Genomic DNA, 23,908 nt, shown 5'->3' with positions numbered 1-23,908 from the left:
TCTTTTTTGGAGGGTAGATTAGAGTTGTTGTCTGATGATCGAGGGGCATGTCATATGGTGAATATTGCCACTCTTAATGGTCAGGTACACTTGTATGTGGTTCACAAAGTGGATGAAGCTGAGGTAGTGAATCTGTTAGAATATCATCTTGTTGTGGAAGAGGGTGATGTTCAGGGTGATTCTGGGGGTAATATTGAGGGTGATGTGAGGGAGGGTGTACAGGTTCAAAATGAGGATGATGGAGGTGAGGTTCAATGGGCTGTATAGACAATAAATGAGGAACATGGAGGTGAGGTTGATGATGCTGTAGAAATTGAAATTGAGGAACATGGAGGTGAGGTTGATGGGCCTGTAGAAATTGAAATTGAGGAACATGGAGGTGAGGTTGATGAGGCTGTAGAAATTGAAATTGATGAAGGTTTGGTGGAGTTAGAGGTTATAATAATCATGCAGTTGATAAGGGCTTATCTGACATTGACTGGGCATCTAAAAGTTTGAATAGTGTTGAGTACAGTGATTGTTCTGGAGATGATAGGGATAGTTATGGAAACTTTGGGATATTTTCAATGCCCAAAAGTATGGAAGGCTACAACTGGGAGGTGGGGACATACTTCACAGAAAAAGAGGAGTTTGTAGAAGCCATAAAAACTTATGGTGTGCACAATGGAAGGAAATTAAAAATTTTTAGAAATGACAAACAAAGGATCTGTGTCAAGCGTCTAGGGGCAAAAGGAACATGTAAGTGGTATGCTTATTGTGCATACAAGGCTGCTCAAAGTACTTGGCAGCTAAGAAGAATTATAAATGAACATACCTGTAGTAGGGAATTTAATATCAGGATGATAACATCTAAATGGTTAAGTCAAAGGTTAGAAAAAAACATAAGAGATATTCCTGATATTAAACTTACTAATATTCGAAACAAAGTTTGAAGAAAATGGAATATTTGAATCTCTATGGCAACTACCCATAGAGCAAAAAATGGCATACAAGAATGTGGAAGGGTCATTTAGGAAACAATATAAAATTGTTTATGACTATGCCCAAGAACTTTTAAGGTCAAATCCTAGATCTACTGTGAAGGTCAACGTAGATGATAATGAAGGACAGAAAACTTTCAAAAGACTGTATGTGTGTTTAAAGGCTTCTAAGGACAACTTTGTTAATTGTAGGCCTATCATTGGGTTGGACGGATGTTTCCTAAAAGGCAAATATGTTGGGGAATTATTATCAGCTATGGCAAGAGATGGTAATGATCAAATGGTTCCTTTGGCGTATTGTGTTGTTGAAGTCGAGAATAAAGAAACGTGGAGTTGGTTTTTAGAGCTCTTGGTGGATGACCTTGGTGGGGTTGAAGTGTGCAAGGGAATAACCTTCATGTCTGATCAAGAAAAAGTAAGCATTTCTAGAAGCATTACTATTAATGTCTTCAACTATATTTTCTGCAACCTTTCATAATTTATTTTTTAATTTATACAGGGACTACTACCAACACTACAAGAATTAATACCTAATGTTGAACACAGGTTCTGTGTAAGGCACATATATGCAAATTTCCGCAAGAAATTTCCTGGGAAAAACCTTAAAAGACTCTTATAGAAGGTAGCTGCAACCACTCACCCTCAAGCATGGGAGGCCACAATGAGAGACATGAAAGAGTTGAATGAAGATGCCTTTAAACATCTGATTTCCATTCCTCCAAGGCAAGTTATTCATGCTTTTCTGATTGAACAATATTAAGTTTTATGTACTGATTTTGTTTTGGTGTCACAGATTTTGGTCTAGGTCCAGGTTCACAAGGCAAGCAATATGTGACACTTATCAACAATATGAGCGAGGCATTTAACAGTACAATCATTAATGCAAGAAGTAAGCCAATCATCACCATGATGGAAGATATTCGAATTTATCTTACGAAGAGATGGGCCAAAAATGGAGTTAACATTAAAAAGGTTGAAGGTTCCCTCTGTCCCAAAATCAAAAACAAATTGGATAACGAATTAGAGAAGACAAAATATTGGATACCTTGGTTAGTTCTGTTTTCATAAAATATGATGTTATTTAATGTGTATATTTCATATTTTAACTGTTATATGTTCTTTTGGTAGTTGGGCTGGAGAAAAATTGTTTCATGTTAACCACATGTCCATGACTGGTGACAAGTTCGTGGTGAACCTAGACAAATTGGAGTGTACATGTAGAAAATGGACAATCACGGGAATTCCCTGCTGCCACTCACTCACTGATGTGAGGTTCCTCAATATTAATGTAGAACAACATATACCTCACTGGTTTTTGACATCAACATATGAAGAAACATATATTCCATTGATATATCCAGTCAATGGACCTAATGTTTGGGAGATGAATTCAAATATTGATGTTTTGCCACCACCAAAGAGGATCTTGCCAAGGAGACTTAAAAAAAAGAGAAGACTTGAGAGTTGGGAGTTGCGCAAAGATTCTACACAACTGAGGCAGGGTGGGCCTAGAAAAAGGTGCGGGATATGTAGACTATAGGTCATAGAAGAAATGGTTGTCCACAAGCCCCAAAGGAGCCACCAACTCAACAACCATCTAATCCACAAACTCAGCCACTAACTGGGAGTAGTCAACAAACACAACCACCAACACATGGTCCTGGAACAAAACAACCAATTCACACACTAGCTGAGGCACCAACTGAGAGTCCTGGAACACAACCCCCAATACAGTCCACAACTGAAGCAGCAAATGATACTCCAATTCAGCCCCCAACAGAAGCTCTTCCTGGATCGCATGCATCAAGTGGACCACAACAACCAATTCAACAACCAAGTACAACAACCATTCCAACAACTCAATTTGAACCGGGTGCAACACAACAAAGTCAGGCACCACCTCCACATACAAATCTGAGACCAAAATTGGCATTTAAAAGGGGCCCAACATGGAAGCCATGATCCACCAACTGAATTCTTTTTCTTGAAGAATTTGGACCTTCTTTTTGCTTTTTAAAGTGTAATTTGTAATTGACTACTTGGTTTATATTGGGCTTATTTTGAAAGACAAATTATTTTGATATGCCCAGCTTATGTACTTAGCACTTGATATCCATTTCCTCTTTAATGAATGCATTTTCATCCATCTATAGTTCAGAATTTATGAATGTCAAATGAATATGCCACCACCTGTTATGGTTCATCTTCTATATGCATCCAATTAATTACAGAAGATTAAATTTGAAAATGTAACCACAAGTTGAACACACTTTTCATCACTAACAATTTCACTTCCAATTCATTTAATAACCATTCGTTACAACTTCATTGAACACAAAATACATACCCAAATACAAACCATATTCAATCATTCATAAAATTAAGCCTTCACGGATTTTACAAAACAAGAACATCAAACCATATTCACCAATGAATCCTTAATCTATTTTTTTATCAATACACACAGAAGAAAGATGACAATTAAACCTAACAACCCAATTATCCTAAATAAGTACATCAGCCACTTCTAAGAATCAATCAACTCTTTCTCTAGTTGACGTATTCTTTGGCTCTGTCTAGCAATGGTTGCATCTCTTTCATCCCCATTATCTTCAGTGCACCATTTGAAGTAATTGCAGCCTTTGAAATCTTCACTCCCAGTCCGCTGTTAACAAAAATCAAAGCAAACATGATTTTGAACAGCAAAACTCAACCCAAATGAAAATAAAAGTCACATATCAAACCTTGCAGTGAGGGCACCCCCAAAATTGTTTCCCACCATTCTTCACTGTTCTTGCAACTCTTAACACTGCAATCTTCCCGCAATGGCAAAGTGGCGTTCCACCCACTGACCCAGATACAGTAGCAGGAGAAGAAACGTTGTGGTTATGTGACCCACACGAACAAGATGACCATGGATGACTAAAACCACACGACATTTCCCTATTCGCCAGCCACTTTACCCCTGCAGCAAATAAGCTTCCCGGCCACTGCACCAATTGCCACTGTACAATTATTTTCATTGACACGTATCCGTTCTGCAATGCCACATCACTACTCTGTTAACGACGTTTTTGAAAACTTAACGAGATGGACCACATTGATGTAAATTAACTAATTTGGGTACTAAGTAGATGCAAAGTTAAAAGCAGGTACCATTTAGACACATTGGGACGAAACTGGGTACGTTATGACTAATTATACCAATTTTAAACTATTCCAAACACCACATTGAAGGTTGGAAAAGTCATAGTCATGTAATTATTTTCACTCTTAATTAAGGTTTTCAGTGGTGTTTTTCACTAACTTTGATAAGTGAAAAAAATTGTTCAAATAAATAATGGTCATAAATTTCTTAAAACATTTTGTTCATATTAATTAAACTATTACAACCCAGTAACAAAAGACTCGTACATAAACAAATCATTATTACATTTGAACAAGGCGATATAATATAATAATCAATTATGCACTATCAACCATGAAAACCCTTTTGACCCTTCTTTGGAAATCATTCCACGCACAATTCAATTTTGATTAGACTTTACTATGACCTATCTAACTTAACTTCTTAGCTTTATTGGGTAAGCATGCAAAAAATGTCAGCTTTCATTAGACTTCAATCTGACGTGTATTGGGAGATGGGCTAACTCAATATTTCAATCAATAATTTCACATGCACTCTGCCACAAAGGCAAGACTTCTCATCATTATTCGATAAGTGTGCCAAAGATGTCAGCTTTTAGTATACTTCAATTAAACATGTATTGGGAGATGGGTTGTGTAACGTCCTAGCCGAAAATTACTGATTAAAAATAAAACAAAACTAAATTTAATAAAACATCCTCATTTATTCTCAACAATTTCCCAAAACGCGGGAAAATTTAAAACTTCAAACATCGCTTTAATAGTAATAAAAACCGTAGTGTTTAATTATTACAAAACCAAACCATCCAAAACAAGAAATGTTACAAAAGAAAATCTATAATAAAATTTAGTAAATTGTCCCATAGTGATCCCCACTCCGTCTTTACGCATCTGCATGCTCACCTGCATCAACATCTGCTCCCATGTAACAAGTTACATGATCATCGCCACACACACACACAGATAGGGTGAACTCATTTAAATAAACCAAACAAATATCATAATAAATACATCATTTCAATATTATACCCCGGTTAGTATTTTTCTCTTTTTCCTTAGTTCCTCACTTCCAACACTTGCATTAGACGTCTATCATTTTTATACCCTTTAGGTGAGATCAATGATCAACCTTTGTTGCACGAGTGTCTACTCGCCCCTCCGACTATAGGCCACCACCTGATAGTCCACACGTGGGAATAACTTTGCCACGACCTCTCACCGCGACACCAAGTGGAGTTCCCCAAAATGAACCTAAGTTCGTAGTTGTTCCCATACTACCAAAAACTCTATCAGATGCCCTGAAGAGGGCAATCATTTGAAACCTCGCTGTATGAGCCACAACTCCACACTCCACTGGATTTCCTAAACCACTAGGCTACAACCTAGAGTGGCCACGTGTTACCCCAATACAAGATGCTCTCGTAACTGGGCCCCCAGCTAAAGAATCGCATCATGAACATCACCTAAAGCTATGTAGAAACCCTTTCTCGCGCACCAACTCTGCACCAAAACCGCATGGCGCGCCCCTCACGCCACTAGGCGGAATCTGGTTCTAGACCGCCTGGCGAGCATCTCACACCGCCAGGCACCAAATGCCAAACAGTACCCCTGCCGCTCTGTCACTGTCTGGAGGAACACCCCTCCTACCGCTAGGCGCCATGCGCGTCCAGTGGCCACTGCCACTGTTTTAGGAACCTATTGCCTGGTGGCTCGCCTCGCGCCGCAAGGCGCCATACCAGTAGCGTAAAGCTACTGGTTTTTAGCATTTTCATCCAATCTTAAGGGACCCCAATTATACAATACATCAACCTTAGCAAAACTCACAATATTTCAGACATCATGCTATGTCTACCAAGCAATACACACATATCACTCACGCACAAATTAATTATCATTCCCTCAAACAACTATGATACATTCTACTACCCAATCATCATGCTACTAGCGAACCATTCCTTAATCAGTTGCCTCAACAACTCTGGGTGCCTTACTGACTACTTTTCATTAGTTACACTCCACATCAGTTTTCATTATTCCAGTTGAGCTTTACACTTTGATATAATGTGAACAATCATAGCTACATCATTTTATGAATGAATACCTATTATCTCCATTATTGATCAACATTCGAGAGGCACATAATCACAGTTCAAACATACAATTGCATCGCATTATGTCTATGAACCCTTTTAATTGTTTTATGCATTTGATTCCCTTCCACTCTTGTAACATCCCTAGGGAATATTACTTAAATAAAATAAATAAAAGGAAAAAGAATTTAAAACGTCGCAGTATTATTATTCCCAAAACGATGGAAAATTTAAAATGTTCAAAACAACGTGTCAACATTTATAAAGTAATAATAATAAAATTATTACAACTTCCAAAATCCTTTAACATAATTAAAAACATGATAAAATGTAGTAAAAAAATCTCCTAGCTCTAATCCCAGCTTGCCCTCACTCTGTCGCCTGAGCATCCTCAGCATCACTTGTATCATCATCCGCTCCCGTGTGACGAATCATACGATCATCACCAATCACAAACAGAAAGGGTGAGCTGATAAAAATAGAAATAACATATATAATAACAGCATATAAGTAAGACACCCATCTTATTTACTCCTAATTAGTTCTTAGCCAAAACCTTACTCCCCCAACCTTAAATCACATAATTTGTTAGCCTTGGACTCAAGAATATGATGCTCACATGAACCTGCCCGCTCGTGGTCCTGCCTCTACGAACCTCCCCGCTCGTAGTCCTACTCTATGAACCTCCCCGCTCGTAGTCCTACTCTATGAACCTCCCCGCTCGTAGTCCTACTCTACGAACCTCCCCGCTCGTAGTCCTGCTCTACGGACCTGCCCGCCCGTAGTCCAACACATGTGATCCTCCAGCTACATACCTCCCCGCACGCAGCATCTCTCAAGTGTGAGCACGAAACATACGAACCTACCTCGCTCGTATCCCCTCACGAGAGTAACTGGATATGAACCTCCCAGCTCATATCATCACATGTTCACCACCATCCATGAACCTACCCGCTCATGGCACAACATCTCCCGAATCAAGTATCGCATCATTGCGTTAAAACAACACACACGAAAACCATTAACAACAACATTATCGCCTGACGCAGCCTAAGCGCCGCCAGGCGAAATCTACCCAGACCGCCTGGCGGTCTGGCCCGCACCGCCAGGCGCCAATCCCTTCCAGACCCCCTGTTGTAGGTCTCTCGCCTGGCGGGTTCCACCTTACCGCCAGGCGCCACACGATGTTGGGCTTCCCTATTGGTCCTATCGCCTGGCGGCCTCAACATACCGCCAGGCGCCATACCAGTAGATCATTCCTGCTGGTTTTTGACACCCGAAACTGGTATGTTCTTCACTCTAGATTACTCGAAAAATGGCATTGCACACTTGTTTCCCAGAACATGTGAATTTCCAAACCATCCCACCATCAATTCAATTATCTATCACTCATAACCATAGAACCATGTATTCTCATCATTCATTCCTCAAGTTTTCTATACATGATTAACGGCTAAATTAAGCTTAAGCACATGGTTAATCCACCCAATTGTACTTACACTTAATGAAACGAAATTAAACTTCAATCACCATCTTAGTCGTTATAGAGCTTATACTAGAATAATTCCTTGTCCCCGCTGTTCCCAAATTCTAATCCTCTCCACTTCTTATACTCCAATAAATAGATATATTCCTTCATTATTCCACGATTATTAGTTGTCTTGCCAAAACACAAAATCATATAACCCACTTATTAATTTAAGTTATCATCTTCTTCCACTATACTCCCATGTCAGATTATTTATCCTCACTAGGGTACCTATAAGACATCAATGCATCACAAGTACACTTTCCCAAATCCATGCACTACTCATATCATTACTACTTCCCTATTCTTCCATCCTTATCATTCAGCCAATAGGGACTTCCTCCTAATTCCATTCACTGATCCACTCTTCTACAGCCCCTATAACAAATTCACAAAACAGCCCTAAACACCCACTATCGCCTGGCGGCCAATCAGATGCCGCCAAGCGATACTTCAGTACCTAGGTAAAAATCCCAGATTTCTGTACCTACGACAACATCCATTTTTTTCCAGAATTTGATCCAACTTCTGATTATAATAGAATACAACCATTCTTACATGATTTTCTAAACCCACTCTTAATAGTATTATACTTTACGCATTATATAATTCCAATCACCTCCTAATCGCCCCTAAATCCATGGTTTACAATAACCTCTTAGCCTCAATACAAACCCTTCATGTACACAATCTCAGTATGATCGCAAGCACCCCAAAAACAGGACTATCATGGCATTACACAATCACACAAATATAGAAAGTCAACTGGAAACTCAGCAATTTATCAAATTCACACAAACACGGCAAACCCGTGAAAACTAACAAGCATTGCCTAGCGGTTTGGTCTCGCTGCCAGGCAGCTCATGCCATAGAACCCGAAACTGGGTTAACACTGATGCGGCACCTGGCCAGGCGGTTTCTGAACGAAACCCTAAAAACTTGCAAAAAATGGCGCAGACCGGGGGAATTTTTCATACAAAAGGAGTCACACAATGCAATATACACTAGATACGATTAAAAGCACGCGAAAACAACTCCCCTTACCTGGAATTCGCACTCCAATTAATATTCTAACCCTTTCTTGATGATGTCCAAGAGCCTTCCTTCCTTGTTGCACGAATTTTAGCTTTCCCCTATTTCTTTTCACGTTCAAGAACACTCCCTCACTCACTCACTCTCAATACCCTCTGCTTAATGATAATTCCAAAATCCTTCTAACCAAACTTTTCCTAGCTTAATTTCATGGATTTAAATAAAAAACGAATTTATCAATAATGGAAGTTAATGAGCATCAATTCTCATTAACATGGTGGTTTCTCAACCCTTCTAATTTCCCTTGCTGAGGTTTTCTAACCCTTCTCATCCATACCAAAATAAAATTTGGCAAAAGAGGCAAAAGAGTGTTCAATTAGTTCTCAACAAGGATTGAACCCACAACCCCTTAATCACAAATCAAGTGTACAACCAATTTGACCACTTCATGTTTTGTGATAATTCTTAAAATTCTAGGATTATATTATCACGTCTCACGTTCAAATATATAACATAAAAACAATGCATAAAATTAATTAACATAGAATTGGCATACATAGGACTCGAACCCAAGTCCTTTCACACATATAAAGTACTCTCAACCACTTGAGCTAGTACCTTTCCACATCATAGCACTCCGCATTAAATTCCTTAAAGGCTTCTATTACATGTATTTATTAAATAATTAATTAATTAACTATTTAATTTTCTCGGGTCTTACAACTCTTCCTTACAGGCATTAAACTTTACTGCCTCACTTGTTTCCAATGAATAAGACCCCTGCCAACTAACCTAATTCGCGAAGAAATTCATCAGTGAATCCCAAGGAATATAACTCGCAGAATCATCTCAAGACATCCTCTGCACCTAGATTGCCGCCAGGCGGTGCGTGACAATCTGAGTTCTGCCAGGTTTCTCCCGCACCCTTAGTGACCTCAAAGAATTCCAATTGCAACATTCATCATCATATTGATATAGTTTCAAGTGCACATGTCATATAAGGTTCATACTTTATTCATATTTGCATCATTTCTATAACACCCACACATCTATCACTTGCCCAATCCATGCTTATTCATCCCAACCCCAACATGAACCCTAAATCCCCAAACTCATTCACGAATTCATAAACACATCACGCATACATCCAATCTCAGTCCAATAAACACAATAAGCAAATACACGACCTTGTAATTCTAAGCAAGTACCAAAATTTCAAGCAGCACAATTCTCATAGCACAATCAAAATGGAAACAACTGGCCAACTAGTTAGCATTGCCTGGTGAGTCATTCACTGCCGCTAGGTGGTTCATAGGGAAACACCCAAAAATGGGTTTTGTGGCATGCATCGCCTGTCGGTTCATTCGATGCCGCCAGGCGGTTTTTGGGTATTTCCAGAAATACGAAGAAACGCTTGCGAAAATAACAGGCATTGCATGAAGGTCATCAAGTATATCACGCAATCATCTAATTCATATTAAAACACATAGTGGAACTCCCCTAACCTGGATTCTCAACTCAATTTGCCAAAACTTGAATCCTTCCTTAAGTCACACTAACTCCTTTGTTCTTCCTCCTTGCAACACTTCCTTCTCCCTTTCCGCAGTCGTGCAACTCTGAAATTCCTCTCTCACTTTATGCTTCAATGGCAGCCTCACTAACTCTCTCTTTCTTTCTCTCTCTCTCTCTCTCTCTCTCCCTTATTTGGTCTTTTAATCATGCCTTAATTGGAATTAAATGTAGTAAAACGAAAATTCATAAAAAAGAAATTAAGACTATTGATTCACTATTAAAACATGATTTTTAGCCCTTCATAGTTGCCTCTTAGGGTTTCTGCGTCTCCTCACCTCCATACCAAAGTGGGTTTTGACAAAAAAATGAAAGTTATTTTGTCCAAGCCAAGGTTTGAACCCATCACCACACAATTGCAATTCAAGTGCACAACCAACCAACTCAACCATGTCATATTTCATGGTAATATTCATACATCAAAGATTATATCCTTACTTATCACGCCCAAGCACATCTTAAAAAAATACTAAAATATTAAATAATACACAATTGACATACATAAGACTCAAACTCTAGTCCTTTTACACAATCAAAGTACTCTCAACCAATTGAGCTAGTACTTTTCCACATCATGAAGATTAGCATTAATTTCCATAAAGGCTCCCACTACCCCCATTTAATTAATTATTTAAAAATAGTGGGTCTTACAGGTTGACTCAGTCTTTAAATCAATAATTTCACATGCATTATTGCAACTAAAAAATACTTCTTAATTTTATTGGGTAAGCATGCCAAATAGTTTCAAAAACCCACCTTACATTTCCTAAGATACTTCCCCTGTATATACCAACATTATACAAAAATAGTTCAACCACAACCTATCACACTGCTACTTGCCTAATAAACCCAACCACTCCCTTCTCTCTTTAAACATCAATACATGGAGAACTTTGGCATCAACGAGGCAGAGAACTATTCAAATTCCGACCTTGCAACCTTATTTACAAATGGGGAAATCACAAAATTTTACAAATGCTATTAAACACTTAAATTGAGAGTATTAAAAATTCTCATGTGAAAGAAAAATATACAATAAATAAAAATATTAAAAAATAATAGAAATGTTCAAATGTGAGACATAAAAAATTTTAATTACATACATCACTTTAACATAACTACATCAAGATTTATGATAAGATGAAAAATATATTGGATACAAATGAGTTTCATACAAACCAAATAATTAGAAGAAATAAAAAATAGAAAGTATATATATATATATATATATATATATGATTACTTAATTAATTGTGAAGATTTTAATAATTTAAACGAGAATGGAGATATGGTGGGGACGGGTATTATGGCGGGGATATGTACATCTCCATATTCCTCATACCCATACCCATACTCATACCCAGTCAATGCGGGATTTCCGTCAAAACGGAGACAGATTCGGACAATACCCACAGGGGTGGGTTTATTTGTCATCTCTACTTCATGGGAACCGATGGAAGAGTTAAAAATGAGCTTATCCCCAATTCAACCTTGAGAACAAGGTTGTTCTCCAAGGGAGAGTAATGTAATAAACATAACGAGAGGGGCTATAGTTGAGGGAGAAGTAGTGTTTATCACATCGATTTTCTATTGTTATAAAAACAAAACGGGCTATTTCTTCACTTACCCTCTCTTCATCCCATCAATTTCTACTTGCACCCTCACAAACTTTGGAATTCCAGTTTTGCCCGTTCAATCTTTATTTCAAACGGTCTCTTCCATGGAGCCTTTGTGGTGGTTGCTGAACCTCAGAAGAGATTACTCCGATAAGGTTTGATGGAGGCCGTGATGGTTTGTCAAAGTCACTAGGTCCGGGGTAAGTAGCTTTAAGGTATGGAAGTATATTTATTTATTTATTTCAAAATACATTTTTAAATTTAAATTTCTTTTTGAAGGTTTAATTTATATTTTATTTTCAAATTTAGATCACTTTTTGTAGGTTTAAATGTGTTATGTCATTTTTAAGACTTTTTTTTACAAGTTTTTATTCTTATGATTTAGAGTCTTATTTCAAATCAACACCTCATTTTTAATTTTAAGTCATAGTAACATACTACATTTTAAATAAGATTCCGATATTAAACTTATAACTCTGTGTATGACTGTGCAATGAAAATACCCTTAGTCGAGTTTATTTTACATAATCGAGTCTCATTTCACATTTTTATCTTCTTTCTTACAATAAAATTCATATTAAATAAAATATAAATATAATGTATACCTCTAATTCTTATAATATTTATGTTAGTAATTAATAATTATTAATATTAATATTTAACATTGCAGAGAAAAACGATGTAATGTTATATCTTTAGGAAAGTGTAATTTATTTGCAGAGGAGGCACATTCTATTATTTATTATTAATCACGTCACGTCAGTGGATGGCAAAATGGGTCAGGCTCGACGGACCGGTCCGCCAGCCCGACTGAAAAAACATGGGCCGGGCCAAAAATTTCAGCCCGCCAACCCATAACAGCTCGATCCGTCAAGTCTGCTGGCCTGTCGGGTCAGCCCAGGGGCCAAAACGGGCCAGCCCGCGGGCCGTATAAATTAATGAATAAAAAAAAACACGTGCAGTGTAGCAGCAGAGGTGGGTGGAGTGTTTAATTTTCTTGAAGTCTCTTCTCTACTCTGCCACTGCCAGACTTATTCCTTCATTCCTCTCACACTCTCTTCTCCTCCTCCTCCACCACCCGCGTTTTGGGAAACCAGAAGAGAGTACCCTCGTTTCTCCTCCACCCACGTCGCTGGCCAAGAAACACGAAGGCAGAGTGCAGGCCATTCACGGCGTCTCCTTTCTCCTCCACCGTGACATCCACCACGTCGCTGGCAGGGGCAGCAGCGCCACCATCGGACTGTGATTGACGAACGATTTCGACCGCCACGACCACCACGAACACGGGTTTGTTTGTAATTTGCGTTCTGGTTCCCTTTTCTTTCAATTTGTAACCTAAATTTATGATTTTCGTAACCCTAAAATTGGTTTCCTGTAATTGGAAGTTATGGTGTATGTGTGGTTGTTGTTGCTGCGATTTGTCCTTGTTTGGATTGGACCCATTCTGTGAATCATAATTGTTGTGCTGTTGTTGGTTAAATTTTCCCCCAATTTCAATTTCGTAGTAGTTGCTGCCGTTTTGGTGTGGTGGTGATGTTCATTTCTTTTTTTCTTGTTTTTCTAGTGTTACTATTTTTTATCTGACTGTGTGATAGGCTGATAGTTGTGGTTGTTTTCTTTGTTTGTCTGTTTATCTGTAATCATGTTGGAGATATGTGGAGAACATGTATTTCATCGTTGCACTGTGATCAAATAAATACTGCCACTGTTTCATATTGTTCTATCATCCTTGAGACAAAAATATGTTCTTCATTAATGATTGAATTATATGATAGAAAGTACCAAGTTGCAAAGTTGTATGTGCCGTGTTTGCAAAGCTGGGATTGAGTTGTTTGGCATTAACTTAAACTGAAATTTGCTTATACACTGCAGTATATTTGATGTAGAACTATAATGCCACCTCCTTTTTAACTGTTCTGAACTCTAATTTGTTTGAGGCATCTCTACCGGGGTTTGATGATGGGGAGATTTTAGAAGATGCTCCTATTGATTTGGAGGGTTTAGATGCTTCTGCAGCACATGTTGCCAAACAAATTATACAACCTCTCATCCATAATTAATGCTTCTGTTTTTTTTTAATGTAACTGTTTGCACTTTGGTAATGCTCCATGCCTAAAGTACTCTAATTCAGACTTGTTATTGATGTTGCAACAGTGTCTTGATGACTTGCAGAGAGCAAAATGTCATTTATATATATTGTAGGGTTGTTTGTTTTGTGATCAGTTATATTATATACTGCAGGGTTGTTTTTGTTGCAATAATTTTGTTGAAATCTGATTTTGGACTGAAAATGTAACATATGGAAAAAAGCCCGCGGGCCAGCCCGCCAGCTTGCGGGCCGGGTTCAAAAGTGTAACCCGTTTCACCCTTGCGGGCCAGCCCGGCCCGGCCCGTAAAAATCGGGCCAAAATCGGGCCGGGTCAAAACGGGCCGGGCTGGCCCGTTTTGACATCCCTACACGTCACTCACATCCAAGTGATCCAAAGCAAGCTCTTGATTCACATTTGTAGGTAAGAATCTCCTTAATTTCCTACGTTACGTCATTTTGGTTTGGTTAACATTTACGTGGGTTTTAATTCGTTTGGTCTAGGTCAGTAATTCGTTATCCCTTTTGAATTTAGTTTGCGGATTGCGTATGCTCAACGATAACTTCAAATGTAGCCCTGGTCCATGCATAATTCCAGTGACACTTCCAATATCCTGACTTTTGAAGTTTCCCTAATTACATTTCAATTCTAGTCACAACTTTTTTGTAAATCTTTAGTATTAAAGTTGCAACGCAATCCGATTTTGTCTGCAAAGTTCTTAAAACCTTAATGTTGCGGTTAAATTGCAACCATGAAGCGATTTTTAAAGCCTTGATATCTTTAATATGTTTACATCCTTGTAATCATAAACCATCATGTGGGTAGATAGCATGTTTGCATCATCCTGAATTAAATTGACTACAACGTGTTTGTTTCGTTTTCTTTATGTTAGTGTGGAAATTGTTCATTTTTAACTATTAAAACAAGAAAATGGTGTTATCTGATTGGTTGTATTGTATTTCTGTTTTGAAACAGAGAGTAATTTTTGTTACATATCTCAATGTGTACCAGATTGTTGTTCAGTTGGTCATCAAGTACCTATTTATCCAATTAGATTCCGTGAAACAGGGAGCAAAACAAACAAGGTTTGGATGCACTAATGCAGTTTATGGTGGTAGTCGAGTAGAAGAGGACCATGTGTTTGTGAGAAGGACCTTGTTTTTGTTACACATGGAGAGACTAAGTTGCACAGGTTCTTCGATCAGAAGGCGTTCAACGAGCATATCAAGTCATATAAGCCACCATACAGATAATGATGACGAATGTGAGAGGGTTTCAGAGGCTGGAGATATTGGGGATAGAGCTCTTCCAAGCACCAGACACAGTGAGAGTGGTAGCACCCACTTCTCTTTTGACATCAGGCCAGAAGAAAATGAAGTTGTTGTTTCAACTGAAGAGGAGGAAATATTGCACCCAAACTCCACTCTTTCAACAGGTGCAATAGTGGACTCTGAAGCCATAAATCATGTGAGTTCTATTCAACACTTTCATATCGGGTAGGAGGTTGTTGGTTTCTTGGTTTTCTTTTTTAATGTAATTTACCGTATCTGTTATTGAATGCCATTTCATGCTGCTTTAGTGTTTTAACGTTGTTATTTGCTCTCAGGAAACTCGTGGAGGTTTGCCGAAATTGCTGGACTATGCTTCATGTATGGTTCATTTAGCTGTTTTTGGAATTCTTGGGGTAATATATATGGTTAACATTTTTCCTTGAAATTTCACATATACTGATGATAAAATCATTGCTGCATTAGAATTGCTATGGTGTTAATATTTTTTCAGTTGATGTAAAATACTTTGGTCTACCATCTGCTTTTCACGAGGAAGCTGCTGAAAAGTATTTGGTGTGTAATGTTTTTCTTCAGTACTGTCCATGCAGAGTGTGTAACTTATATGTGCTGCTTTCTTAATTCATACTTATTTTGCTTGTAAGTTGGAGGGTATGGAATGTTTTCAGTCTGAATTAGCACTGCTATAACCTTTTTATCGTCAAATTTCATGTTAGGACTCGTGCAGTAGTTATCCTCAAGAATTTTGTAACGCACAAGTTGTCATGATACTATGCAGGTCTTGACAAGATATTTACTGCAAAAATTGTTTGGCCCTGGGGTTGGCAATGTGACAAGCAACCAAACTCTGCTTTACCTTGACCTTCCTTCTAATATGGTGCGTCCTCTTTTCCAGATTCATAACTTTTTTGTATCAGTTACATACAGATTAAGTCATATTCACAAATACCAACAGTGAATAATTATTTGTGCAAGAACATGAATTCAGGCATTAAAATAACAGGTTTAAAAGAATCCTCTATGTTTAACCAAAAAGAATTATCTGACTTCGGGCCATCTTTAAAGCTAGAGGCTGGTCCTGACAGGAATTATATGCTCTGAACACCAAGTAGTTGTTCCTTTTCTCATGGCAGAAGATGATTTCCCACTTATAAATCTTTGATCTGCAGAATATGCAACAAATTTTTTTTGATAAATCTTCCTATAATACAGTTAATTTCAGATATTTTAAATTTGCTTAAGTCCTTTATTTATGGAATGGAGTTGCAAATTCGTTTTGGTATTCCTTTAATATAATCAATGAAATAAAAATTGAAATTGTTATTTAGGTGTACCTGAAACTTGAGTCCATTTTGAAGTTCATTAAAAAGGAAATTGATTCAGATAACTTGGTAATGCAATTTTCTTTTCGTTTTATTCCAGATAGGTTCATTTCTTATGGGATGGTTTGGTGTTGTATTCAAAGGAGACATATCTAATGTGTCGGAGCATCTAGCCATAGCAATAACAACTGGCTACTTAGGGAGCCTTACAACCTTCAGTGGTTGGAATCAAAAAATGCTTGAACTCAGTGTTTCTGGTCACTGGCTTTTCGCTTCGCTTGGATTTGTAGTAGGTAAATAAGTGTGATGAGCAAGAGTGCTTTACAAGAGAAATTATTGTAAGACTTACATAGGCAAATTATTAACATTGGTTGGAACATACATTCATGACCATCTAAAGTAGGTAGGTTTCTATTTCATCCATCAACTTGGGTCATTGAAAAATTGAATTGGTCTTACTACTGGAAATTTTCAGGTTTATTTCTTGTTGCCTTCTCCATCATATTTGGGATTGAAACTGCTAAGGGTTTCAGGTGGCTTCTTAGCAAGCTGAGTTGTGGAGCTGGAAGTGATGGCTCTATTATCAGCACCAGAGTAGACAGCAATAGCCGTCAGCTGACAATTTTGATGATGTTTTTGGTGATCTTAATAATGTTATGGGGTGTCTGTGGTGTATTAGTAAAGGCTGAGTTCAGGTATGGTGGCAGTGCTGCTGAGTTGTGGTTTGCTTGCATGGTTGGACCAATAGGTGTGTGGATTAGATGGTTCTTAGCACGGCTCAATGGTCGTGGCTTAGGAAAAGCAGGGTTGCTCAAATGGATTCCATATGGGACTCTAATTGCCAATGTATCTGCTGCTTTTGTTATGGCTGCACTTGCTACATTGAAGAAAGCGGTAAGTTTCTTTCTCATTATTCTTCTTCCAATGCCACCACTCATATTTTACTGCATTACCTAATTTCTAAGCTAATTAATTAGTTGAGAAATGTTGGAAACACTATTTAATACACTCTTTTCAACACAATCTCTGTCATTGATTGAAATTTATTTGAAGTTCCAAAATTTTGTGGCTTTTATGTCTAATTTGATAAAACTTCTTAATTTTATAGTTTTCAATTAATTTTAATCAATCATAATGTGTTTCTTATTAGATTTGAGAGCTAGACATACCTCTACTGGTAAATTGGTTTTGTTTCTATAATTCTACATTTCTTTCAACACGTTTTAGTATAAAAAGTAGTAAATGTCTTATTAGGTTTGAGATTGGACTCCTACAATTTTACATGGACAATGACATACTGATTTTGTGTCTTACTTCTTAAGTAACTCATTGATAGGATATTAGCGCAGGTAAAATGAGGTGAAATGGGACAAAACTCCCATACCCTTGGGACGATAATTGAGATGAACTTTTATTTTGACGATGGAAACGTGATAGTCAAACTCGTACCCATCTCATTACCACCCCTGTTCATTGCAAATTTCACAAATATCTCCATAGTAAACAATCATTATAATCAATCAAGATATTAAAATTTATTCTAGTGTCTTAACATATTGAGTGAATTTACATCATTAAAACATTAAAAACAAAACAAAACAATATATTAAAACTTATTCCTACGAAGCTAATATATTGAAATGATTTTAATCAAATCCAATTTTAAAGATCATATCCCATATATTTCTTTAGAATTTTATATTAAAAATTATGAATTTATCACAGAGTTAAGCGTTAAAAATAATTAAATCATCAAAATCAAATCAAAGATAACGCTAAATTATAATTCATAGTTAATTAGGAAAGACAAATACATTCAAATCTAAAATAGTGATATATGATTACTTGTATGCAAATACACATCGTTAAAGTAAGTAAAAGTTTCATTTTCCAACTTCTCTTTCTACCACATGCACTCTCTAATACTAAACTATAAGAGAAGAGAGAAATTCTAAACTCCTAACTCTTAATCATATGAGCTATCACAAAAACAAGTCCTATTTATAATGTTGTAGTAGTCATTCCTCATGTGAGCTTCCATTTGGGCACTTGAGTAGCGTGTTTGTTTCTCAATGAAACTTGAATGTTAGTTGATTGCTCAAGCGATTTGTTTGCTTGGACACTACTGTGACATAGTGTTAAGGTTGGAGTATGATGTTCCTTTTACATTTCTTTTGCTAAATATTTATATAAGGATGTTGGGTAAACTTAAATGTGGGTAGTTGGAAGTTGTTAATTTAATTGTCTAGAAGATTGTAAAAGGTTGAGAATGGGTCTAGCATTGATTAAGCATGCAATAGAGTTCATTAATTGTGGTTTAGGTAGTGATTATATTTAATGAATGTAGTTGAAGGGTCATGTCCAAAGGCCTATAAAAGGACCATGTAGTGCTTCATTGCAAAATACAACAAATCTGAATATAGAGAATATTTATCCAGAGAAAGACTTGTTTCTCAACAAATTGGCATCAGAGCTTGAGAGCCTGAGTGTTTGAGTGAGTTAGAGAGTTTGATCGAGATGGCCAGCTTAGCTAACAGCATGTCTCTGTCGAAGTTATCAAAAGGTGTCAGCTATGATAACTGGAGCCTGCAGATGTAGGCTCTCCTTGGTTCCCAAGAAGTATGGGAGGTGGTCGAAAATGGGCACCAGGAACCATAAGACATTGGAGAAATGACGATACCCGAGCTTGTTACGTTAAAAGCAACATGGGCAAAGGACAAAACAACTATGTACGTGCTATATTGAGCTATTGATGAGTCCGACTTTGAGAAGAAAACAAATGTGATGTCTTCAAAAGAAGCGTGGGATATTCTGGAGAAGGCATATAAAAGGGATAACCATGTGAAGCAAGTTCGACTTCAAACTCTCAAAGGCGAGCTTGAAAGGATGAGGATGAAGGAAGCTGAAGGGGTTGCCGAGTACGTCTCCCGAGTTGAGACCGTAGTGAATCAGCTCGGTAGAAATGGAGAGGCGCTGCCCGCTTGCTAAGTGGTGGAGAAAATCTTGAGGTTGTTAACCGACGACTTTGAGAATATAGTTTGCGCAACAGAAGAATCCTAGGACTTGATAGCGCTCTCAGTGGAAGAGCTTGCTAGGTCGCTTGAAGCGCATGAGTAGCGAAGAACGAAGAAGAAGGAGGAGTCGCTTAATCAAGCACTCCCAGCAAAGGCAACCATTAGGGAGAAGAAGGTTCCTTATACTCAGAACACTCGAGGTCAAGGTGGTAGAGGCAGAGGAGGATATGAAAGAGGTCAAGAACAGGTCGGCCAACGAAATTGGTGTGGCCGAGGACAAGGTGGAGGTCATAGTGGTAGAGGCTGAGGAGGTCAGTCGAACAACTTAGGAGTTTAATGGTTCAAATGTTGTAAGTACGGTCATTTTGCCAAAGACTGCTACTCAAGAGTTAAATGTTACAATTGTGGGAAGGTTTGACATTTCGCGAAGGACTGCCAATCTGAAAGCAAGAAGGAAATGAACTTCCTTTCTAAGGATGCTGAGGAAGAAGGAGTATTAATGATGTCCGAGAGATCAAGTGTCGAGCTAAGTCCGAGTTGTTCTAACAACTCATTTTGGTACCTTGATACAGGAGCAAGCAACCACATGTGCGGGGACGAGAATCTTCTTAAGGAGCTCAACAAAGTTTAGGCTTGACACGTATCATTTAGAGATGCATCAAAGGTGCCAGTAAAAGGCCACGGTACCATCTGGTACCTACAGAAGAACAATTGAGTTGGAGAAATCAGAGACGTGTACTATGTACCCAATCTCAAGAGCAACATATTGAGCATGGGCCAGGTGATGGAGAAAGGCTACTCGGTTCTGATGAAAGATCGAGTACTATACTTGAAAGACAAGTCAAATCGATTGATTGCCCGAGTAGAGATGATGAAGAATAGGATGTACAAGCTGGACTTGAAAATAATCCAAGAGAGGTGCTTGAAACTTGATGTAAAGGATGAAGCTATGATGTAACACTTCTAGTTTGACCACTTGCATTTTGGTGGGATGGCCGAGTTGGTGAAAAAGGAGATGGTGTGAGGACTCCCAACTGTGGAGTTTGAAAAGAAATTTTGTGAAGAGTGAATGCTCGAGAAGCATCCGAGGACCTCATTTCTGAGGACTACCGAGTACCAGGCATAGAACAACTCAGATTAATTCTCACAGACATTTGTGGACAAATTACCCCTGAATCTTTTAGTGGGAAAATGTATTTCATTTCTTTCATAGATGTTTTTTCAAGAAAAACATGGGTGTATTTTTTTAAGGAGAAATCTGAGATGTTCCAAGTGTTTAAAAGGTTCAAAGCAATGGTTGAAAAAGAAGGTGATTAGAGCCGAGATGTTCGAATTGATGAAGAGAGCGAGTGGAAGGGGAACAACTCAGAAAAAGGAGTCTAGAAGAAGATGAACCTCTACACCCTAGAGCACGAAGCTTGCAAGACATATACAACTCCATTGACGAAGTACATGTTGTATGTTTCTTGGCAAATTCAGAAGACTTAAGCTTTGAAGAGGTTGTGTAGGAGGAGAAGTGGTAAAGGGTGATGAATGAAGAGATCAGAGCAATCAAATGCAAAAACAAGTGGGAGCTAACCAATATGCCTAAAGGAGCTCGACCTATTGGCGTAAAGTGGATGTACAAGAAGAAAAAAATGTTGAAGGTGAAGTTGAGCGATATAAAGCTCGGCTCGTAGTGAAGGGGTATAAGCATAAGGAAGGAATAGACTATGACGAAGTATTCGCCCCAGTGACAAGAATGGAAACAATTAGGCTGTTGATTTCCTTAGCAGCTCAACATAGATGGACAATCTTGCAGATGGATGTGAAGTCATCATTTCTAAATGGAGTCTTGGAGGAGGAAGTATATGTTGAATAGCCATACATGCGAAGAGGCGAAGAGAAGAAAGTGTTAAGATAGAAGAAGGCACTTTATGGCTTGAAGCAAGCTCCACGAGCATGGAATGAAAGAATCGAAACTTACTTCAAGAAGAATGGGTATGAGCAGTGCCCTTATGAACATGCTCTTTACATAAAGAAGAAAGGAGAATATGTGATGTTCATTGCCCTCTATGTTGATGACCCTATCTTCACGGGGAATAATGTCGAGCTGATTGAAGCATTTAAAGAAGTGATAGAAAAGGAGTTCAAGATGACTGACTTAGGTCTTATGAAGTATTTCCTTGGTTTGGAAGTCGTTCAAGGGAAGGACGACATCTTTGTGTCGCAAGATAGGTATGCTGAGGAGGTCTTGAAGAAGTTTAAGATGACGAGTTGTAACCCAGTTTCCACCCCTATGGAACCGGGCACAAAACTTTCTAAATATGTAGATGGAGATCGAGTTGATGCGAGCAAATACCGAAGTTTGATTGGAAGTCTCAAGTATCTTACAAATACCAGACCAGATTTAATGCTGAGTGTTGGAATAGCAAGTCGATATATGGAGGAACCGAGGTATACTCATTGGAAGGCCTTAAAGAGAATTCTAAGGTACATGAGAGGAACAGTGTCACTTGGCCTGATGTATACTAGGACGAATGACTATTGACTAGTCGACTACTCGGATAGTGATTGGTGCACAAATGTCGATGACCGAAAAAGCACGTCTGGATATGTATTCTTCATGGGGAGCATGGCGTTCACCTGGCTTTCAAAGAAATAACCCATTGTAACACTGTCAACATGTGAAGCCGAGTATGTTGCAGCATCCTGGAGTGTCTGCCATGCAGTTTGGCTTAGAAACCTTCTAAGCAAACTGGAATTGAAGCATGAAAAGGGGATTGTGATCCAATTTGATAACAAGTCAGCCATTGAATTGGCAAAGAACCCGATCAATCATGAGAGAAGCAAGCACATTGATGTTCGTTTTCACTTCATCTGAGAACAAGTGAAAGAAGGAAATGTAGAGTTGGAGCACGTCGAAAGCCGAGCACAAGCTGCAAATATGCTTACACAGCTGCTGTCATCCTCTCTGTTCGAGAACAACAAGATGATACTCGGAATGAAGGACAAGAAGATCATTTAAGTTTACAGGGGGATTTTGTTGGGTAAACTTAAATGTGGGTAGTTGGAAGTTGTTAATTTAATTGTCTAGGAGATTGCAAAAGGTTGAGAGTGAGTCTAGTATTGATTAATGAATGTAGTTGAAGGGTCATGTCCAATGGCCTATAAAAGGACCATGGAGTGCTTCATTGCAAAATACAACAAATTTGAATATAGAGAGTATTTATTCAGAGAAAGACTTGTTTGTCAACAAAGGATGTTTGCATAGCTTTCATTTTAATCTCAAAAACTACTCATAAGCTCCAAGTTGGATTCAACATACCATTAAATTAATGAGATAGTGTGACTAAGTTGTTGTAGTTGTCTTTAACTTTTAACAAAATTATGTTGGATTACTACTCCTTTGGTTTAAATGTTTTTTTTTCTTTTTCATTTTTTATAATCTGGCGTTATATGCTAATATCTATCAAAACCGAGAGGATATGCATTATGATTTTGTTTGTCAAAAGCGATATTTATTTCTCCTATGCAGGTACACACTAGAGACTATGATACTATTGTATCAGGAACTCAATTTGGTTTGTTAGGGTGTTTGAGTACTGTCTCTACTTTTGCTGTTGAGTTTAATGCAATGAGAGAAAGTAACTATCCTTGGAGAGCTTATGCATATGCCATTATTACAATATGTATCTCATTTGTTATTGGAATTTTGGTATATTGTGTCCCAGTTTGGACAAAGGGGGTTTGACATTGATGCATATAGTTTGTGACTTCATGTATTCTAAATCAAAGTATCATTACAACCTTTTTTTATATATATAACAGTTGAGAGAAACAAGAGTAAGGCGTCTATTACTCTATAAAGAGGTTTTAAGCAACCGAAGTCTTCACAAAATATATTTGGTGCACCTGCACAACTCAGTGTTGCTCTAATTCTATTATGAACCCTGTCAAATTTGTGTGTCCAAATTGCCTTAGTATTTATATTCACGCCTTGCAATATCAATGCAGTCTCAGCCTTAATTGTAATGAACAATATAGGAAGGAATTGGTCATGATAGCAGCACATTATGAGGATCAAATCAAAGCAAATCAGAGCATAAAATCAATCTAGATCAATAATATTGATTCTAATCATTAACAAATCAGAGTACAAAATCAATTCCAATTACTAATATTGATTCTTATCATTTAAAGAGATATTGTTTCTAATGATTAGAATCGTATCACTAATCTCTCTATCATGAAC

At 37.9% G+C, this 23,908-nt stretch overlaps 2 protein-coding genes across 6 annotated transcripts; both read left to right on the top strand.

Annotated features, from left to right (window-relative positions):
* Nucleotides 1-981: 981 nt before the first annotated feature.
* Nucleotides 982-2,520, top strand: LOC114174392. Its single transcript, XM_028059232.1, has 4 exons — nt 982-1,395; nt 1,480-1,531; nt 1,774-2,029; nt 2,109-2,520. The coding sequence occupies exons 1-4, from the start codon at nt 982-984 to the stop codon at nt 2,518-2,520; spliced, it is 1,134 nt and encodes a 377-aa protein (XP_027915033.1).
* Nucleotides 2,521-12,915: 10,395 nt separating this feature from the next.
* Nucleotides 12,916-23,614, top strand: LOC114173709 (fluoride export protein 2-like). 5 transcript variants are annotated; one of them, XM_028058266.1, is made up of 7 exons: nt 12,916-13,249; nt 15,061-15,545; nt 15,656-15,698; nt 16,117-16,215; nt 16,761-16,953; nt 17,136-17,554; nt 23,192-23,614. In XM_028058266.1, exons 2-7 carry the CDS (start codon nt 15,220-15,222, stop codon nt 23,405-23,407), a joined length of 1,296 nt encoding a protein of 431 aa, XP_027914067.1. In that variant the 5' UTR covers nt 12,916-13,249; nt 15,061-15,219; the 3' UTR covers nt 23,408-23,614. The 5 variants fall into 5 exon arrangements, with proteins under 5 accessions (XP_027914067.1, XP_027914065.1, XP_027914063.1 ...); XM_028058264.1 differs by having other exon boundaries at nt 12,917-13,249; nt 15,118-15,516; nt 15,656-15,733; XM_028058262.1 differs by having other exon boundaries at nt 12,917-13,249; nt 15,061-15,516; nt 15,656-15,733.
* The last annotated feature ends 294 nt before the right edge of the window (nt 23,615-23,908 follow it).

Source organism: Vigna unguiculata, chromosome 2 (genome assembly GCF_004118075.2).
Source record: "Vigna unguiculata cultivar IT97K-499-35 chromosome 2, ASM411807v1, whole genome shotgun sequence".
Taxonomy (NCBI): domain Eukaryota; kingdom Viridiplantae; phylum Streptophyta; class Magnoliopsida; order Fabales; family Fabaceae; genus Vigna; species Vigna unguiculata.
Note: the sequence above shows the minus strand (reverse complement) of the source record. Positions and strands in the feature narration are given on the sequence as shown.